Consider the following 20,846-nt stretch of genomic DNA (forward strand, 5'->3'; position numbering starts at 1 on the left):
TCCATGACGTCTTTCATGTGGGCACTCAAGGTGTCGTAAGAGAGTATCTATCTACGTTTCTTTATCTTTACCACGGCCCGTCTGTGGAACAGTTTACCTGGAGACACTGAGGACAGAACACAATGTAAACATCCTTAAACGCAAACTCAAGACCTACCTTTTTAGTCTGGCTTTTAACTGAATCTCATTTCTTTACATATTATATAATAACACATTTTATATCTTAGTCTTATTGATTAGCTTTGAGTGTTTTATTTTATTACTTATGGATGACCTTCAATTGTTTCATTTCATTAATGTTGTTACTGTGTGATTTTCCACCTTGAATTTTAACATTTGAACCTCATATGTTTCCTCGTTAAATATGAATGATAACGTTTCCTCAGTCCATCAGTACCTGTTTTCATCTCGTTATTTCTTACCTTAGTTCTTGGATTGTGGGGTATGGGTGGGGGACGGAGTCATGTTGTTCAAGTTTGATTTATTTTTATGTAAAGCACTTTGTGATACATCTTTGTATGAAAAGTGCTATACAAATAAAGTTTGATTGATTTCTGTGTGTGTTTGTGTGTTTATTCTCTTTATGTACGCACAAACTGGAAGTCCAGGCTGCTCCTGTTGCTGCTCTGCTGCATGGAGTCCTTGAGCTTTATAAAGTCTGAGCTCGTTAACTCTTTTTTTTTTTTTTAAGTGTGAGAGGGTGTCAGAGCAAAATGTATTTTATCACACTGACTGTAAACTGTACTTTTTAGTGTGAATAACCATTTACTTCCAAGTATGTGATGGATTCTGTGGAAAACAAACACTTTCTGTAGAACTTCATGAAACCGTAGCATGATGCTGCCCCCTGCTGGAGGAGTCACACAACTGCTTTCAACCTTCATGTTAAACATTTTTAAGACGGTTCACTTTCTTTTAAGCTCTCAGTTTAAAGCATGGTGACACGAAGACCAATTTCTTAGGAAAAATAACCATTTTATTCTTGGTCACTTGTCATTTATACATTCACAGATACACGTGTCTTCTTTGTAAAATGGTTCAAATGTAAGTTTCTTCTTCTCTCATTATAAATAAATCACCAGAGGTAACTGCACAGTCTGTTAAATGAAAACTATAAAAACAAATTGTAGAAAAACATAAAATGACTCACTCTAGCTGCTAACCGCGACCGAGCTCAAACACACAACCAGCCACTTCATGATCACATCAGAAACAGCAAACGCTCTGAACATAATCACCTGCCTTTGAAAAGACTGTGAACACCTTGGAACACTCTAGTCCTGGTCCTGGTCGACTCTAATCCTCTCCTGTAAACTCACTTGATGATTATAGACAAAACTGCGGAGATCTGGGGGTGTGAAGTGTTATATTATGAAGTTATCCTCTGAAGGAAGTTAAGTCCAAACGACACGTCCACAAACACCTTCCCACCTCTTAAAACACTCGGTCGAACTCGGTCTGACTTGTCGTTGCCGGGTTTCTGTTCTGGTTGGGAGGCTGCTGTGGCATGTGTCCTCTCCGTCTGGGCGGGGCCAGGTATTCAAACATGGAGGTGTTGTGGGTGGAGAGCATGTTCTTCAGGTCTGAGGGCATCGGGTCAGACCAGAAGAAGTCGTGGTTGAGTGCGTCGTCGCTGTCGATGCGCTGCGCTGGGTCCAGGACCAGGAGTTTATCGATCAGGTCCAGAGCGTACGGGTCTTTGACGTACGCTTTCAGACGGTCCTTCACTTTCCTCTTCTGGCCTTTAGGGAGCTCCATCTTCTGGTAGAGCTCGTACTTCTTATCCACGGTGGGCCACACCTGAGAGGAAGACGAGACGGATCAGGATTACGTCGAGACAAAGAGGAGAGCGATGCAGAGTTTCAAATCTCCAGTCTAACATCACGTTACCTCTGAAGTGATGGAGCCACACAGCTGGCTGATGAGGGTCAGTTGGTGCTGCTCAGTGTTTCCCTGCATGATGGGACTTCTGGTCCACATCTCCGCCATGATGCAGCCTCCTCCCCACATGTCAATAGGGGGGCCGTAGTCTCTCTCACCTACAAAAAAAGTAAATGAGCAATGCGAACATCCTCCATGCCTCTAATGAAATTTTAAAAAAGCACCCTGACAAGTAAACTTACAAACTATTTTTTTTTGCATTTTGTCATTATAAGGAAGCTTTAGTGTGAAAAAAACTGAAAGGGGGATGAGGAGAGACAGAGCAGTCTGCAGCAAAGACTGCTAGTGGGTTTACAGTATGTCACCGTGATACAGGTGGCTGTAATGTGCAAAAGGAAAGACAGAACAGGAAAAATGGGATGTGTTTGTTTAGGCGACTAAACTCTTAAATGCCTCCCTTGTTAGTCGGCACCAGAATTACTATTTGGTTAAACAAATTATTCATATTTTTGGATAACAGGATGTTATCCTGCAAAGGTTGGTGGAGCTAGCAATGCTAACATTAGCCACACACTGCAAAACAAACTCCATGTTTATCTGCAGACAATTTGAAATGCCCGTCGTGTCTTACCTTTTGACTAGTCAGCTGGTCTGAACTTAAATTTCTGATTAACCAACGAGGGAATTAGTCGCCTCGAACCATCCGTAGTTTATAAAACTATATTGAAGAATTTGATGCATGAATCACATTTCTCCTAAAGTCTGTTTTCGATGAAACACTTTCATGAGAATTAATAAAAAAAAGATTGCATGAGTTTGCATCCAAACTGAGGCACCAACATCTGGCCCCTTTCTATGCAAATGATTCTCACTGTAAAACACCAGCTCTGATCAAATGACATTTTGAGCATTAAGTTCATTTTGAATATGTACACATCTTCATAACTAGACGAAAAAAAACAGCCAACTTCACACATTGCACAATAAAGGCATGTTCTTGCTAGATTGTCATTCAATCAATATTCTTTCTGTTTCAGACCTTGAGACGGATAGATAGCGATGACAAATGAGGCTCCATTCGTGGTTATTTAGGCATAGGATGACCATGATGAACAAGCCAAACGCGACGGTCAAATGAAGCTAATAAATGAGCTTCATGCTACAAGTGTTGCTGAAGCCTCTTTAAACCTTTTTCACTTTTCTTTTTCATTTTGTCAGTTGGTGAAGTTACTCACATCTTACTCTGGTTCTATAAGCAGCTGAGTACAGTTTACAAGAGCGTGAGTGAGGAAATAATCAATCCTCCTAGCGGGGACTTTAAGCCGTATGTAATGTCAGAATCAACAAACGGCAGACAGGAAGCGGCTCTTACCCAGCAGCAGCTCTGGAGGTCTGTACCACAGGGTGACCACTCGGTTGGTGTATCGGTTCCCCTGACTGTTTTTAGCCAGACTGAAGGCTCGAGCCAAGCCGAAGTCAGCCAGCTTCAGGACGCCGTCTCTGGTGATGAGCACGTTGGCGGCTTTCATGTCTCTGTGTAGGATCTGATCCAAGAGCAGCCAACATTAGGAATCACTCATTGAGGATGGCGAATGTTATCGACTAGGTGTGCAGCATCGGTGTCAATCAGGCGATAAAGAGTAAAACTGTTCAGATCTGGATGCCTCACCTTGTTGTTGTGGATGTAGTAAAGCCCATTCAGCAGCATCTGCATGACCTTCTTGATCTCAGCCAGAGTGAACTTGACGTTGGTGTTGCTCAGCAGCCCGGCCAGGTCGTGCTCGCAGAAGTCAAACACAAGGTAGATGCTGCCTTTGTATCTGTTATACTGAGTGGCTGCGACAACAACCAAGAAGAATAAATTAAACTAAAGCATCACTGTACACACACACACACATACGTTTAATACATGGAAAGAGGGACTAAAACAAACTCAATGACAACAGATATCATTTGAAGGACAGATTTTAAAACGGGGCGCTTGTGACACCAACCTTTGGTTCTGCAGATCTCGATCAGATTGACGACGTTCTCATGTTTGAGCAGCTGCAGGATCTTGATTTCTCTCAACGCTGTGATCGGGAACTGAACAGAGCAGGAAGAGAGAAACACGTTTGAACAGATTAAAAACTAATAATGAACACATGTTGTTTGGAGTATTTTTCAATTAATGACACTTCCCCGTCATAATTATTATCCATCATCTGTGCAGAATAAAGATTATCATAAGGACAATATGTTACATCAGTGTAATATCTGCCACAGTGGACGCGACAAGCGAGTAGGGAAAAGCATTAGGGATCAAGCTCAGGCACGAGGCGAGAGAAAGGGGTCGGATAAAAGTCAAACTTCAGGGAACAATATTCAAATGAGTGCGATACGAGTTGCGGGATCCGCCATCTGATTGGATATTCTGGATTCTCCCGTGATTGACCGGAAAGGTTATTTTCCCAACATTCAAACTTTAAACAACATGGCAGCTTATTCGTCATATATAAATACCTTTTTACACATAAACAGTGCCCCGAAATCTCATTCTGAAAGCATATGGTGCGAGATAATTGCAATGTAGTTTCTGACTGATCATTCTTCCTTTTCAATCAAGAGTTGAGATTTCATGTTTGTAACGATCGTTTTGTTTGGTCAATGACTGGTATAAATAAATAAATATAAATAAATCTCACCCCTTCTTTCTCATTTTCCATCAGAACTTTCTTCAGGGCCACCTTCTTCCCGGTCTGTCTGTGCTTTGCTTTGAACACCTCCCTGAGAAGAGATAATAAACGCGTGAGACTCACAAAGAAGTAAACAAAGCGAACAGTGAAATCAGAACGAGGGCGACATCGAGGGGAAACTGTAGAGCACCACAACGCAGAACGACTTCAGTCGCCTTTCTCAGTGAGAGGAACACACCTGAGGAAGACATTAACCAGCTAAAATAAAAATAAAACATGACAGAGCTCGAGGTTTGTAAGGCGAGTAAAACAGAAGGTGAAACTGAAGCATGTCTGTGAGCACTGATCGTTTCTTCTTTTTTATTATTATTAATGCCTGAGAGGAAATTCTGGGTTTACACTCTTTTAATGAGAGACATGCTTCTCACACACAAAGACCAGAAACACACACATGCTCACACGGGACCTGTGGACATGTGCTAACAGAGAGATGTCAGAGTGGGACTGCTCCCGTCCCCAGGTACGTGATAATCCTTACTGTACTGTTTGTTCTAATTTAGCATCATCTTTCTTTTTTTTTTAGCATCACCGTTTCTGTATTTCTTAAAGTCCAGTGCTTCTGTTTTAACCCTAAAAGCTTAGTCAGGCACAATGATAGCAAATTAGCCATGGCTTGAAACATGTATGCATTACATCCAATTTGCATTTGACACCTGAAGCACTGTTCATAACTAAATAAATTAACAGAAAAGAAAGGAGAAAAAGTGTCACTTAGCTTTCAGGAAGTAAACAAACATGTGTTATGTAGTCAAATCATTTCCAGCACATTTCTGCTTCTGCTTATTTCCACGTTGTTCTCTTTATTATATAAGCATTATTATTTTAAAAATGACAGAGTAATGTACATTAAAAACCCTGAGCATGTAGATATCTGTTCTTAAAACATGTTTAACTGCTTGTTTTATGGTAGATCGTCATTCATCTACAATGTATGTAATTTATTGTATACCTTTAGAGTGAAGTTACTTATCAGCACAGCTACACAAATATCCTTCACATCCACTCACCCAAAAGTTCCTTGTCCAATTTTTGCCATTTTTTCGTATTTTGAAAACTCGTCACAGAAAGGAAATTCAACTCCATCGTAGTACTTGGACATGATGGCGGCCTCCCGGTCGGGCCTGTGGACACATTTCACTCAATATTAGGATATTTAAGCTAAACACGAATATTATGGAACACGTATCAAGCCATTAAAATTGTCCAAATCACTAGAGTTTAAAAGTTATTTAAATAAAAAGCTGTTTTCTTACTTTTCAGCCGCGGCTGAGTTGCTTGTTGTTTTTTCTCGCTGCATCTTTTTTACTCCCTGATTCAACTTCCGGTTCTGCAGCTGTGCTGTGCGTGCTGCATTAAGTGCGACTCGGATTTTTAGCCTTCTTCGTCGTATATCGTTTAACCCATAGGTTAAACCTATGGGTTAAACTCAACTACATCACTAGCAATACCAATTTAAAATACAAATACAAGCAAGATCGACATTGCGTTTACGTTTGAACCAGACACCGTACACAATAACATAGAATAAATGTAATAACACATAAAATAAATAAAACATCAGGTATATTCTTACTATCAATCAGATGTTAACAATATTTGTTGTTCAGGTTTTGATCTCGCACGCATTAGCTGTCACGAAAAATCATATCTCTTTCATTACTTTGACCTTTGATTTGAGGGTTCAGATAACATTTTAAATACTTTGCTTTGGTTAAAAATACATATTTATATGTAAACGTAAATGATTCTTGAAAAAAACTGATTATAAGGGTGACTGCGGAAGGCAGCACAAGCGTGAAAACAGTATTGCATTATAGAGTGAGCGACACCTTGCGGACTGGAGAAGTAACAACAAATGTCTAATAATGACACTGACACTGTAGTTGGCTTTGTTAAATAATATCACAGCTTCTTCTTTTATAATGTTTATAATAGTTTATGTTTCCTGCAATAGTCAATATTAAGGCGATATAGCAGACAACTCAATTAAAAGTGTGAGAATTGATAGTTCTCTTAAACAAATACGAACATGGTGGGGTGTGATTTAGAAAACGTTTTGCATGCAGCATGGAGAGAAGACTTCACAGTAGTTCTCTGGAAATAGTCTGGCTCATTCTGCCTTTTATCAACACATCAGTGAACAGTCGTAAAACAATAAACCAGTACCCCAATAGCAATACAGGGGAATCACACCTCTAGTAAGAGGGCAACATCCACCAGGTGGTAGGTCATGGAAAAGTCAGTTGAGAATCATTAAGTAAAATTAAAGATGTTCCTGCTCTTAACTACTTATGTTACAAACATTAGTTTTCCAAAATGCCCTTACATAAGTTAGTAAGTTAAGTAGATAGATAGATAGATATGCAGATCTACATACAAAAAAAAACATAAATAAATTAAATTGAAAAAAATAAATAAAACATCAAGACAAAAAAAGTATTGAGCCACAATACAGACAAAAAATTAAGTGTTTTTAGTGATTTTTCTGTTCCGTGAATTTAAGAAGAGGGGGGCGTGTTATGACGTCATCGCGCCTTTAACCCCTTATTTGGCAGTCGCTTCCGGTGACAGCTCGACGACGCCTCATCATGGTGTGCATGTCTCGCGTATGGCAGCGGGGCTCCCGGTTTGCCGCGCGGCTCCGGAACAGAGACTGGGCGTTCAGGTTAGCGGGCCTCTCTGTCAGGTACTACAGCACCAAAACAGCACCTCAGATACCCGGCATGGAGTACCAGGTAAGAAGACCTGTCAGCGCTCCTTCTGCTAGCCGAGCTAACTTAGCCACCAGCGCTGTTTTGACAAGTTTGTAGTAACTGTGAGAGATCTCACGGTGCAGACATGAAACATGGCTGACAGGACCACTGGAGACTGATTTAACTTTAGCTCATGATGTCCAAGAAGCTGGAGAAGTATTTCTGTAAACCAGCTGCTGTTAGCTTGAGTGAGTGCAGGGAAAAGTTATCAGTGTGTACAGCTGTACTCTCTGTCCACGTCAAAGTACAGCCATGTGTAACCCACACGTGGTCTAAACTGTGTTTGACTCGGGACAGTATTATATAATGAGTAAACTTTTTCATATTCAGAGTCAGTCTTTTATTTGAAAATCGTTAGAAACTACTTAAAAATAGTTCATGCTGGATATAAGTTCTATGAGTATTTACATAGATTGCTCTGAAAGTGGACCTTCCCAGACTATTAATGTATTGGCGGTTGCCATGGTGATGTCCCCCAATTGGTTTTGTTGACTCACTGGGGACCTTCACGCCCCCCCCCCCCCCCTTCAGACTGCCGGTTCAGAGTACCCTCTGCTAAAAAGGAAACTTGCAGAAACTCTTTTATTCCCACTGCAATGTGCATTTGAAACAAGACTAAACTCCACTTTATAACCTACTTTGCACATATGCTTTTTCGTCATGGCTGAGTCTAATGCCTGTGAATGTTTTCATGTTGTCCAAAGGTCATTTCCTGTCATTAAGTGATATGCAAAGTTTTTTTTAATCTTGAATCTTAGCCCAACTCTTAACCAGTCGCTGTTTTCAGGAGGTTGAGCTTATCAACAGAGCATCCCACTCATCACCCATGGCACAGTGAAAACTGAGCAGGAAACTTCTGGCTTCATTTTTTTATGAACCAATTTGTTTTTTTTATGTTTGCATACTTTACTTTAAAAGTTTCCTTTCAAACCTTTAGGGCTTTCCCAGTCCAAGAAAACTCCTGAAAAACTCCTGATATTTGCCAGAGGAGCTGCTAGACCTCTAGATTTTTTCTGTCCACTACTTCATGTCTTTTTTTACCTTACCTCAGGAGACCCCCCTTTCCAGAATAAATAAAAGTTTGAGTTGAGTTTCTCTGAAACTTTTATATCTTTTTGCAGGACGCCGTTTGCACGCTGAACACGCTGCAGACCAACGCCAGCGCTCTGGAGCAGGTTCGGCGAGAGCGGAGCCACCCTCAGCAGCAGCTCCACGCCATGAGAGGGTTTCTGGAACGAGCCGGTCTCAAAGTGAGTCAGCTCCCACTGTGCGCCACATAAAGAGAGAGTGAAGCATATGAGGATTACAAAGAATGTTATTGATCTCCAACCGAGTAGATTTAGTCCTTATCTTGTGTTTGTGTTTGTGCATCAAAGGTGGAGGAGCTGGACCATCTCAATATTATTCACGTGACGGGAACAAAGGGCAAGGTGAGCTAGCCCAACTGATTCTGAGCGTTTTCTTTTTGACCATGTAACCGTTGACTGAAGGTCATGCAAACATGTTTTCATTCACTAAGGTGTGGTGACAAATTTATGAGTGTTGGTGTTTTTTATTCTCTCTCTCTCTCTCTCTCAGGGCTCCACGTGTGCATTCACAGAGCAGATTTTAAGAAGTTACGGTTTCCGGACGGGATTTTACAGGTGACACTGCAGCATCTGTACTAGACTTGGGCGGTATCACGGTGTACCAGGGGTATTTAGAAATCCAGACGGTATGACTTTTAATACCGTCGGAAATAAAAATGCTAATTTTTCTGTGAAACTGACGCTAATATAATGTATTGAGGTGAGGGGTTGTAGTGCACAACACGTGCCAGCAGGGGTCAGGTCCTATGTAGACCCCCGTTACTGTGGCTACTAAATGTAAAACTAAGGGCGCACTCACACTAGGTAATCCTTAACCCTAAAGTCCAGTTTGTTTATATGTGACATCCTACATGTTAGTCCGACCCACCTTCTTAGAAGGATTGATGTTTCCATAGTGATCCACATTAACGTGAGCACTCCTGACCTCCCAAGATCTCATTTCAAATGTAGCTTTGAATGAGCTCTGTGTTTTCTCAGATTATTTATCTTATTCAAATTAAAACGCCCTCGAGTATTCCTTGAAGCCCTTTTCCGTCCTGTGGGAGTCTGATGTTTGACTACAAATACGACAAAGACCGCTCGTAGCCGGGGCTCGGCTTCATATTTATCTTTAAATAACGTCTGAATTCAAACGGTTTATTCATGTTGAAATTGAAAGACGTCCTCAGGAAACATTTCCTCTGAACGCTTAAAGATATCAGCTGAATATGTTGGTCCAGTTTCTGATCAGATGTCACTCCAAATGTGATTTAAAAAGTTCAAGACTTAACTTTGTGGGAAAACAGAACGAGAGAGATTTCATCGAATATCTAAACCACTTTGAGCGCCATTGTTCCTTAAAGTCTTTATATGCGATCTTTCATTTACGTAAATATAATAGAAATCAAGTAAATCCTCTGAAAATAACTCTGTGAGTCATGACTGTCTACATCATATCATATCTTCAGTTTGTTTACATCGCCGGGACGGCCGGCTGACTCCTCCCCTCGTGTATAAAAGTTGTTTAATTGAGGGACTAGAGAAAAGAAGAATAACATACTGTACTCACTGCTTAACTGTGTTTCTAGATCACGCTCATTTCAGGTAAATTTACATGCAGTGTGAAGATACCAGCATAATAAAGATCGCTAGCACGAGCATGCTAACACAACAATGCACCGCAAGTTGTTTTTGGGGTGCGTTCTAATTGTCCCTCCTATCTCCTTTCACTATCCACTTTACCTTAACCCCGGAAGCAATTTAAGTGGCGGCCATGATAAGAGCCGTTCGAATTCTCTAAAAGTTAAGGAAAGGTGGGTCAATGCTTCCTTTATAACCTCCTTTAGCATAGGATACAGTGGACCATCCTTTACCAAAGGAGATGAGATATGCCGCCCCACAATTCCTTGCTGCCGCAACATTTAAAGTGACTCGCGCATCCGACCGTTCATGAACATTAACGATGGCAGAAAAGGGAGATCATGTAAGTTACCATTGCAATAATATGCCTTGAACAACTTTCAACAATCTTTAACCCGTAGGCGAACTATGAACGTTATTCTGATGTTGTAAAACGATCAAAGTGAGTTAAACTTTTATTGCAGCTTATGCTCAGTTTGCATTCGTTATTTATCCACTTTGAGTGTTTTGGCAGCCGTAAGCAATATCATAAATAGCAGTGTTTACAGCGTTGGGGGGGTGGGGACAAGCCTACACGCTGACACAAACACTTGAAGGAATCTTGGTGTTCATGGGTTACTTTTAATGACAGCTGTCCTTTTCTATCGGAAAGGTATCCTTAAATGACTTCTTTCCTTGATTTCCGACTCTATCCACTATCCTATCTCTACAATAAAGGCACAAAAAGCCCCCCCCAATATAATGGTAGGGGAAACACTGAATAACGTTAAACTTTCCTTCAGTCACAGATGCTGAAACCCTTGCCTTGATGAAGGGTCTTGAGATATTATGCAAAACCATATAATCAGATTATAATCACCATAAAAAACATCACCCTGTCTTTCAGGTAAAAAGGGATCAGAGACATTTTGAGCCAGATGATGTTTTATTCAACATATTTCATTCAATTCAGAATGTTTTGTGCATTTCTTCAGTTGTACATTCTTGTCTTGCATAAATGTAACAATTAATTTCAGATTTATGTTGATGTTGATTTCTGAGTGGACAGGAAGCTGATGGTTTCACTTTTCTTACTCGTAGCCTGGTAGTCTATATTTCTTTTATTTCAATCTCAACCTCGTGGTAATCAGGATTATTTCACCGGTAAGAAGCACAGGGGAAAGTTTTTTTTAGATGCATTTTTTTGTAGTCCATTTTCTGAACATTGTAGTTTCAACACGTCAGACCCACGTCATTAACCTCCGCCGGCCCGTCGCATTTAAAGATGTGGCCTAGTGGAAAATGTGGTCGGATTGTCAGAGCAACGAGATCGCCTTTCCCTAAGTCCTTTATGAATTCTCCTAACATCTTTCCTTAACCTCATGACGTTTTCCCCGGGGTTAAGGTAAAGTGGATAATGAAAGGAGATAGGAGGGACAATTCAAACGCACCCCAGGTTTCATGATGGTGGTCAAGGGTGACATCCGAGCCTTTAAATGATAAAAGTCACAGACGGGATACAACATGGCTAACGTTTACATATAAACATGCGTTAATATGTAGTGTTGCTGTTCCCTCCTGTGTTTGCAGTTCTCCACATTTAGTCCAAGTCAGGGAGAGGATCCGAATCAACGGACGGCCGATCGGAAAAGAGCTCTTCACCAAATACTTCTGGCAGGTTTATGGACGTTTGGATGAAAGTAAGGTCGGTGATACTGAGATCTTAAATGTCTGTGACATGTCTTCACCTCTCTCAGCATCGTATACTGGAGGTATAACGTTAGCATCAGGATAAAGGATGCTGACCACGTTTCAAAAGGTCACAGTAAACATTATGACAGTGCAGATTTAAGATTGTTTTAGCTTTTGATTCACTTCCCTCTGAGAAATGTTTCCATGTTATAAACTTGAATTCAGCGTCTGTCGGTAAAGCTGCCGCTCTGCTCTTTGTCCTGTTTGAGCTCCAGCCTGAGCGTCGTATTATCAGAGTCACAGGTTGTAATTGAGTGAAACAGGAAATGAGAGGCGTCATGTGAGGGTGAGCGTGACCCTCATGTGACGCCACACGTTGTTCACCTTCAGTCTTCACTTTATCTACTTAAATCATTTGGACTCGTTTGAGGTCCTTCTCTAAAAACTCTCAGACAAAGTCTCAGTAAATCATTGGATTTAGTTCAAGTGTAAGAGGGCTTCGGAGCGGATGGATTCGACTCTTTGGGTGTTTTTTTTTTTTGGGTGACTTTTCGTTCTTTTGGGCTTTTTTTTGCCTTTTCTGTAGAGACAGCACGGTGGATAGAGTTGTAAATTGGGTACAGAGAGAGACAGTGCGGCCCCACTTCATATGACAAGTTGCGAAATTTCACTCAAGATCTCGCTTGTCGCCTAGTCTCCCTGCTGCTTGTGGGCGTAAACCATGGCGTGAACGTTTCCTCCACGGCCTCACAGAGCGTTCAAAACGAAGGTCAAACTTCTCCAAATGGGTCAAGAGTCAGAAACTAAATTACAAATATCTCACACTAAATGCTTTCACGATGAGATTTCAGAGTTCTGTTTATGTATACAAAAGTTTGATATGCATTGCACGCCGTCCTCGAGACGCCATGTTGTTTAAGGTTTGAATGCTGGTGAAATTAACCTTTCCTGTCGATAACGGGAGAATCCAGAATATCTGTCCTCACTTTGTACTCATTTGAATTTTGTTCACTGAAGTTTTGTCCCTACTTCTTTCTCGCGTCACGTGCCTGAGCGTGCTCGCCAAGCATCCCATAATCCTTTGCCCTACTCGGATGTCTCGTCCAATACAAAGTGAATGGGGCGCGAGAAATGTCGCTAATAGTGGGGCCGGGCCGAGTTTGGGGAATGACTTGCAGGAAGCCACAGGTCGGAATCGAACCCAGGCCGCTTTTGGAGAACTAAAGCGACTTATACTTGGGACGCTTGTACTAACCACTAAAACAGTGGCGCCCCCTCTGTTCATCAGTTGAATCAGTTTGTTTGTACGAAGTTTCATGAATGAACTAATCTTGGTAATTTAGTGAATAATATATTATGTTAGAGTAATTCTTCCTTTAGGTTCGTGAAGCTGTAACACATATGTGTAAAACACCTCACAGCAGAGGAGCTATTTTAGGAGAGGAGCCGAGTGAATGCTTAGAGCTGTAACAGAAATATGATTTACTGAGACTGAAGAAATGAAGATGTCTGACATTTACAAGTGAAGGTAACGTATTCTCTCTTTGTCTCCTCTACGCTTCATCCGTCCGCTTCCTCTTTACCGTCTTCCTCTTAGCCTCAGCTGTTGTATCAAACAGTACAGAAACAGACTAACTGGCTAGTGTCATAAACCCGTACGCACTTCTCCAAGAGGAACGCGGCCCGCTGCCAAACATACAAAGAGCTTTAAGTGGGCCAGCTGGGGCGATCTGTGCACACCAGAGAGAGACGCTATTCTCACTGTTGAAAGTTGTTGTTCTATTAGGTCGACTTTGAGGTGGAAAAGTTACATATTGTTTCTCTAAGTGAGAATGATTTTTTCTGATCTTTTGCAGGATGCTCATGGGGGGACGATGCCCGCATACTTTCGTTTCCTCACCATTTTGGCCTTCCACGTGTTCCTACAGGAGAAGGTATGCTAACACGCCTGTGCTGTATTTTTCTACAGCAACAAGAGGGGAATGTCACATTTTGATTGTTTTGAATATACTTAAAATATGTCTTAGACTTACCATTTGGAGAAACATGATGAAAAACATGTGTTATGAGAGTTCAGTGTTACACTCGTAACGCTAAGAGAAGGAACGATTAAACCTTTGTTACTAACGAGTCTTCAGTCTAATGACCTCTGCTCTCTGTCTAGGTGGATTTAGCTGTGATTGAAGTTGGCATTGGAGGAGCGTTTGACTGCACTAACATAATACGGTAAAACTCCATTGTAATGCTGACTCTCAAAATGTAGCTTGAACTTTAAAGAGGACATATTATCCCCCTTCTTCACCTTTTCAAACAGTCCTCTGTGGTCTAAATGAAACATCTGTGCTGTGCTTTGGTCAAAATATAACATGAATCAAGCATGTACAAGTGAATCAAGCATGTACAAGTGGATTTTCCAGAATATGTCCCCTTTAATGATCAATAAATTCTTCACGTCTTTTACTCCGTCTCTGATTGACTTCGAGGGCGGGTTCTTATCAGCATTGACAGCCAACATGTTTAAATCTTCTCCGTCAGGATGGGGATCCTATCTTCTCTTTCATGTTGTGCAAACTGTTTGTTACATGGGTCAGTGAACGCTCCTCTCTCTCTCCGACATAGCGTTCCCTTGTTGAGGTCTTTGGCAGCAGTCCAAAGTCCCCCTTGGTAACAAGGACGCCGTGCAGCGATGCATGTCAAATGTTTAGATGTTTGGCTGAAGTCCAAAAAACATGTTACATGCTTTGCGTCCAGGAATGGCACTCACGGTTTGATCTGCTAAACATCCACCAGACAGAAATGAGTCTAAAAAGAAATATTAAATAAGTTTACATAACGTTTACGTGAAATGAAACCTTCTCTGTTCCAGTCAAATATAATGGATAATATGGCGTGTTGCACCAGCTAAGTGTAAGTTCTGTCTGAAGTTGTTTAGCTCTTACTAAACCCTGCATTGACACTACATAGGAGCAATATGTAACTCTGACACCTAGTGTTTAAAATGGGTACTACAGTCTGAATTCAAAACTTTGTAGAGCGCTGTGTCCCCCCGCCCCCTCCTCTCTAGAGTGGATGCTCACACAGGTTGCCATGTGGTGAACACTGAAGCTTCAGTGTTTATCCAGCTCTGCATCGGTCTGTAAACCTTTCTGTGTTCTAACCTCTCTCCATTTTTCAAAATCATCTCCAATATTGATCCTAGTTTGAGCACGTTTCTGCTTCTGGAGCTTATTAGAAACGTGCAGAAAAACATCAGACATTTCTGAGGGTCAAATCTGGGGTGGGCAGCTCTTCTTGTGCCAGGTTACTGGGACAGAGCTGTGACAAAGTAGTTGATTATTGGAGTAAATTGAGTTAATTTTAGAATGATTGTTTCAGACATTTTTAAGCTCCTCAAACACTACAGGTTTGCTACTTTTCTTTATCTTAATTGTTGTCATTAAACTTCATCGTTATCTCTGTCCCCCCCCTGTGGTTCTTTGTGCAGGAGGCCGTGGGTGTGTGGTATCTCCTCTCTGGGTATCGACCACACTCAGATCCTCGGAGACACCATCGAGAAGATCGCCTGGCAGAAGGGAGGAATCTTCAAGGTGGGTTACGAGGCCTGTTGAGGCATCTGTCACAGTTTGATCACACACTGCAGTACCTTCACCACAATCCAGGTGGCGGTAATGCCCATAACTGTTCCCTCACTGCAATCAAAAAACAGATGAGGGGCGCCAGTAGCTTACTGGTTAGTGGTCACGCCCCATGTGCAGAGGTTGTGGTCCTTGAAGTGGACAGCCTGGGTTCAAATCTGACCCGCTGCCTTGGAAGTCATTTGATCTGAAGTGATTTGTTCTCGGTTATTTCTCTGCTTGTTCACTGTGTACATTTCTTTGTCAGCCGGGGGTTCCTGCCTTCACGGTCAAACAGCCTGAAGACGCGATGGTAGTCCTCAGAAACAGGGCCAAAGAGATGAAAGTAAGTCCCTGTCATCGTGCTCTGAGTGAAATCGATCTTCTTAATGGACGTGATTGTTCTCCACCACTCAGTTAGATGTACTACAGTCTGATGTTGTCATTGCAGTGTCCTCTGTGGACGTGTCCGGATCTGGAGGACTATCAGGCAGACCTCCCTGAACCTCTGCGTCTGGGTCTGGCCGGGCAGCACCAGCGCTCCAACGCCTCCCTCGCCCTCCAGCTGAGTCACACCTGGCTGCAGAAAAGATGTCTTGTCCTGAAAAAAGAGAGTGAGTGTACTCTTATGACGCAAAGCTGGTTGGCTAGTTTTCTGTTTCAGTCTGTGAACTAAAGTGCAGCTCCTTTTAAATACAGAAGATTAAATGCATGCCGTCTGACTTTCTTCTACAGCCATCACACATTCACAAAACTCCTGGGTGGGTGGGTGGGGGGGGGTCAATCATGCTTCAGCACAATACGGTACATCTGGGCCTAATGCGAGTGTGCCCTAATATTCCACCTTTGATTGAGGAGATTCTTGTTTTGTCATTCATTTATGCAAGATGGAGTTTAAAACCTTTAAAAAAAAAAGCACTGTACTAAATCCTACAGGTCATGGATGTTACACCTTAATTCAACCTTCACCGTCTATTAAAACAAGCTTTCCTCTCTCAACAGACAAAAGCTTCCCCTCCTTCCCTGCGGAGAACACAGGAGGACTTCAGGTGACCCCCTTCAAGCCCAGCCCCATCATGGTGAAAGGTGAGCACTGAGATCATTCCTCCGACTGCTGAGTCATCACATTCAAAGTGACAGTGAAGAAAGCCTACCTGGTGTTCTGCAAACATTAGTAAAAGTAAACATGTAATATTTAAACATCTGAAAAGTTTGTTTGCAGCCAAGAACAACCACAGAGTACATTTGAAATGTATCTGCAAATACATTTTCAAAACCTTTTGCAGATGTCAGAGATATCCGTATTGATAGAAACCAAACACTCACCTGTTCTCCGGGTAGATGTGAGACTTTTGAATGTGTTTGTTTCCTGTTGTCGTTGTTCCTCAGGGCTTGCAGACACGGAGTGGCCTGGACGGAATCAGACTCTGAAACACGGAGCGGTCACCTACTTCCTGGATGGAGCCCACACCATGCGCAGTATGCAGGCCTGTGTTCACTGGTTCAGAGACACTGCTGCCCAGCATGAAAGGAACGCAAGGTAAGCACATGAGTCCATGAGATGCCATAATGTGACGGTGTTTGAGGTCAGCAGTGTGCTAACCTTCTCGTGTTTGTGTTGCAGCGGACCGGTGGTCAGAGTTTTGCTGTTTAACGCCACAGGAGAGAGAGACTCGGCAGCCATGCTTAAACTACTGGTGGTGAGTACAGCCACGCTCAGCGAGCATACAGGAAGTAAAACCAACATTTCTTTCAAGTTATTAATCCAAAGGTGGATGTTGATCTGGCTCTGGGTTTAGGGATGTTACAACTTTGTGTGTTTTTTCCATTTGAGACAATTTCTTTCATGTTATCCCCATCACCAACATCAACACATTTAAACAGGATTTGAATTCCTTAAAGTCATTTTCTTTTGCTCTAACAACTTAAAGCTGACGACCCAGAGTACCTCAAACTTCCTGGCAGTGTTGTAGTGGAGTCACTGAATCTCATGTCCGACTTGGGTCTCCAGTCCCTAGAGCTCCGTCTCACTAAAGAAAAATTAGAGTGGAGTCCCCATTCCCTCAGAGTCGTCGGTGATGAGACTGAAATCTGAGCATCACCACGACGCCCAAACTGTAGCCGACCAAGATGGGATGTGAACGTATCAGCCTTTTCTCCAAACTGAAAAAATCGTTCGGGCCTTATATTACAAAACAAACAAAAACACAAACACACAAAATTCGCTCCATCTTCAGAGTCCAGATGCAGTACATGCTCGAGTCTAAGTCCTGATCGTGTCAGGAGTCCTGAACATCAGGGATTGAGTCGGACTACAGTCTTACATATGCTCTACCTATGATCCAACACTTCACAGCTGACTTTAGAGTGACTGTTGAATCTGTTTCATTTGTTTTTGTTTTTCAGCCGTGCCATTTTGACTTTGCTGTTTTCTGTCCAAACATCACTGAAGTCATCACGTCGTGTAACGCAGGTGAGGTCATCGTTTCTGTTTTTGATGACGACTAGTGTTTCCAAAGCTTTGTGTGCTTATCAAAAAAAAGTCACCTTGCTCTCGAGCTTGAGACGACCACTAGTTAAGTTAGAGGAAGGTAGAAACTTCTGGGGAAATCCTGGTGTTTTTCACTTAACATTCCCACGGCTCATTTGGTCTTTAGTGGAGGAGAGAGCGACGGAGGAGCCGCCCTACATCTGTCCTGCCCTCTGAGTTTTTGTGGTCATGTTGAGACTCCATTTTCAACATTTTTGACCCGCTAACAGCTAACAAAACAGTTGCTTTAGCTTAGCATAAAAACCTGAAGGAGGAGGAAACGGCTAGCGTGACTTTGTCCAAAGATCAAACAAGTTTTGTTATCAGAAAGAAATATATATTCTGACAGTTGTTGAACCATAGCTTTTTACACAGGTGAGATATTTAAAATGTGTCCCTGCTGTCTTTCCTCTCTGTAACTATACCAGACCAGCAGAACTTCAACGTCTCGGTGGAGAACATGCTGACCCGCTGCTTGGACAACGAGAGGAGCTGGCGTCTCCACAAGAGCCTCGGGGATCCCAGAGGTGCTCAGCTGCTTATCGAGGACACTCTGTCCCTGGTCCCTGAGAGGAAAGCAGACACCCTGGTCTTCCCCTGCATCCTCAGCGCCCTCCAGTGGATCACCCAGGGCAGGGACTCAGTGCTGGCAGACCCAGCCAAGACGGTCCCGCCGGTCAAACCCAGCGTCAAGACCAAAGCTGCCCCGCTCTGTGACGCAGCGGAGATCCACGTGCTCATCACGGGGAGCCTCCACCTGGTGGGAGGGGCACTTAAACACCTCGACACGGCTTCCTCCAAGTAGAAGCATCAAGAGAGGTTAGAATGGATCAATAGACAGTTTAAATACTGGGAGGAAGAAGAAGAATGTCTGCCTGTTAAGATGAGGTTGACTTTTTAGAAAAGAGTGGGTTCAGCTGCTCAGATGTACTTGTTGTCGTCTTGGTGGCCTTCCTTCAGGGGCCGCCCGGACCAAGGCAGCTTCACAACGGCGCTAACTTCACCCAGAGCCTTACAGACGACAGACGGCCAATCTGTGGAGCTCGAGTCTTAAGTCTTAAACCTGAAGCCAAAATACGTTTACATGAGCCGCTGAGACGTGTGAAGGTTACTCACACCACATCACAGCAGCCTCAAAAACCACAGAATCACAGGAGCCAGGGCGTGCTGCATGGACCTCTTGGAGTTTGGATTAATTTAACTTTGTTTTTTTTTAAATATCTGTTTGTAACATGTGTGCCCTCCAGCAGCAGCTCTGTGTAAGTTCTGTCTTCAGTCCGCTCTAAACCCAACGTGTGCGCTCGTTAAAGAGAGACGACCGGAGCGCTTCTCGTATCCCTCAAACCAACGGGGAACACTTCAGATGAACCTCGTTGCCATGGTAACCAAACAAGGACACAACTTCAGTTACAGACTAACATGTTCACATCAGAGAAAAGTGGAGGAAAGCATAAGACCAAAAAAACATTGGTGTAAATGATCGAGGCACTCGGGATGGTTTAAAAAAAATAAAAGGCCTTTAACTTGAAGAGCTAGAAATATTTAAAATACACCAAGACGTGTCGCCTTCTTCAGAACCCGAAGAAGGCCGAGTCGATACCGATGTTTGTTTGGCCTTAACTTTTCCTCCATTTTCCTTTGATGTAAACATCTTAAGTCTGTAACTTGAGTTGTCTCTTTGTTTGGTTACCATGGAGACGTAAGGTTCATCTTGACTCGTACAGCGTTACGTTTTTACCGACCAAAATAGAGTCACAGAAATGATGATGTCACATCCTGCAGCCAATCAGTGAAAAGCTTATTTTGAACTGAGTGTTTTCCTCTCGTGTCTCGACGTCTCTGAACGAACTCAAGGCAGGAAATAACTTCTGCTGACAGCGAGTAAAATCTACATACACCGGTGCATCCCTAGTTTTAACATTTCTCTTTTTTTGTGCAGATTAAATCCTCTCTGCTCATTGAAAACAAAAAAGGGATTACATATCAGCCAATCATACATTTCTGAGGGATTAAATCCATCCTGTTGAACGCTCTGAAGACGTCACACAGCAAGTGAAACCGTCTGCTGCTCCTCAGAGTTATCCCTCCTTACAAAGCGACCGCCGTCACCGCTTTACACCGACTGTACTCAGAGCTCGGTGCAAGATTTAAGGTGTAACTCTCTCTCAGCTGGTGCAACACTTGAAATGTTAGTTTGAAGTGGCACAGAGCGGCTGCAGACACGTGCTGAGCATTTCCTTTCACGGCATGTTTTTTTTAAATGAAAGTCTTTTTGCACACGCTCTCCTTTTATTTGTCCGACTGGGACGACACACTGCTGACCATGTGTAAATATTCAAACTCTAGTGTTGGCATCAGTTAAAGCGAGTGTCAATCAAACTCAGATGAATCAGGTGCACACTGGAATTAAATTAATATTTGGATGGTCCGTTATTTAATTTTTGACATCAAACTCTTTCCCTGTACGTTTCTATGTTTGTGTGATATGTGACGGTGAACGATGATGGCGGTGTATAAAATACACTCTTCATGTTGATTCATGCGACGATGTCATCAGCTTCAGATCAGTGCTTTGGCCTCATTCGTTCACCGTGTGACCTCCAAGTGATTTAAAATTGAACTTGAGGTCATAAAATTGTCCTGAGGATGAAATCTTAAAATTATGAGTCAATAAAAAAAGATGTTACGGAAGTTGTGACAATCTCTCTTTGTTGTTTTTGACCCAGAAGTACAAGATGAATGGACTTGAGCTTGTAAAGTTCTGATAGTTTGAATGTATGTTACTTTAATGTATACATAAATATGGCGGCTGTGGCTCAGTGGTAGAGTCGGTCATCTCACCAGGGGTTCGATCCCCAGCTCCTGCAGCAACATGTCCGATATGTTCTTGGGCAAAAACTTAACCCCAAGTTGCTCCTGCTGCTTCTGTAGTATGAATGTGTGTGAATGGGATT

General features: G+C 42.4%; 2 protein-coding genes across 2 annotated transcripts; one reads left to right on the forward strand and one right to left on the reverse strand.

The window, feature by feature from the left end:
- Positions 1 to 954: 954 nt before the first annotated feature.
- cdk9 (cyclin-dependent kinase 9 (CDC2-related kinase)) lies at positions 955 to 6,017 on the reverse strand. Its single transcript, XM_020640016.3, has 8 exons — positions 5,870 to 6,017; positions 5,624 to 5,737; positions 4,566 to 4,647; positions 3,876 to 3,966; positions 3,551 to 3,717; positions 3,254 to 3,425; positions 1,891 to 2,039; positions 955 to 1,800 (listed from the first exon to the last, which is right to left on the reverse strand). Exons 1-8 carry the CDS (start codon positions 5,911 to 5,913, stop codon positions 1,435 to 1,437), a joined length of 1,185 nt encoding a protein of 394 aa, XP_020495672.1. The 5' UTR covers positions 5,914 to 6,017; the 3' UTR covers positions 955 to 1,434.
- Positions 6,018 to 7,193: 1,176 nt separating this feature from the next.
- Positions 7,194 to 20,583, forward strand: fpgs (folylpolyglutamate synthase). Its single transcript, XM_020640076.3, has 15 exons — positions 7,194 to 7,351; positions 8,491 to 8,619; positions 8,746 to 8,799; positions 8,948 to 9,012; positions 11,647 to 11,761; positions 13,605 to 13,682; positions 13,913 to 13,974; positions 15,233 to 15,335; positions 15,631 to 15,708; positions 15,814 to 15,976; positions 16,365 to 16,448; positions 16,752 to 16,902; positions 16,987 to 17,062; positions 17,769 to 17,835; positions 18,321 to 20,583. Exons 1-15 carry the CDS (start codon positions 7,205 to 7,207, stop codon positions 18,695 to 18,697), a joined length of 1,749 nt encoding a protein of 582 aa, XP_020495732.2. The 5' UTR covers positions 7,194 to 7,204; the 3' UTR covers positions 18,698 to 20,583.
- The last annotated feature ends 263 nt before the right edge of the window (positions 20,584 to 20,846 follow it).

The sequence above is a fragment of the Labrus bergylta genome, chromosome 17 (assembly GCF_963930695.1).
Source record: "Labrus bergylta chromosome 17, fLabBer1.1, whole genome shotgun sequence".
Classification (NCBI taxonomy): Eukaryota; Metazoa; Chordata; class Actinopteri; order Labriformes; family Labridae; genus Labrus; species Labrus bergylta.

Coding starts and splice junctions, on each gene's coding strand:
- fpgs (XM_020640076.3), top strand. CDS start 7,205: ATGGTGTGCATGTCTCGCGTATGGCAGCGGGGCTCCCGGTTTGCCGCG. Junction 9,013..11,646: donor TTCCGGACGGGATTTTACAG/GTGACACTGCAG, acceptor CTGTGTTTGCAG/TTCTCCACATTTAGTCCAAG. Junction 15,977..16,364: donor TCTTGTCCTGAAAAAAGAGA/GTGAGTGTACTC, acceptor CTCTCTCAACAG/ACAAAAGCTTCCCCTCCTTC.
- cdk9 (XM_020640016.3), bottom strand. CDS start 5,913: ATGCAGCGAGAAAAAACAACAAGCAACTCAGCCGCGGCTGAAAA. Junction 4,648..5,623: donor ATTGGACAAGGAACTTTTGG/GTGAGTGGATGT, acceptor ATCTCTTCTCAG/GGAGGTGTTCAAAGCAAAGC. Junction 3,426..3,550: donor ACTACATCCACAACAACAAG/GTGAGGCATCCA, acceptor CTCTTGGATCAG/ATCCTACACAGAGACATGAA.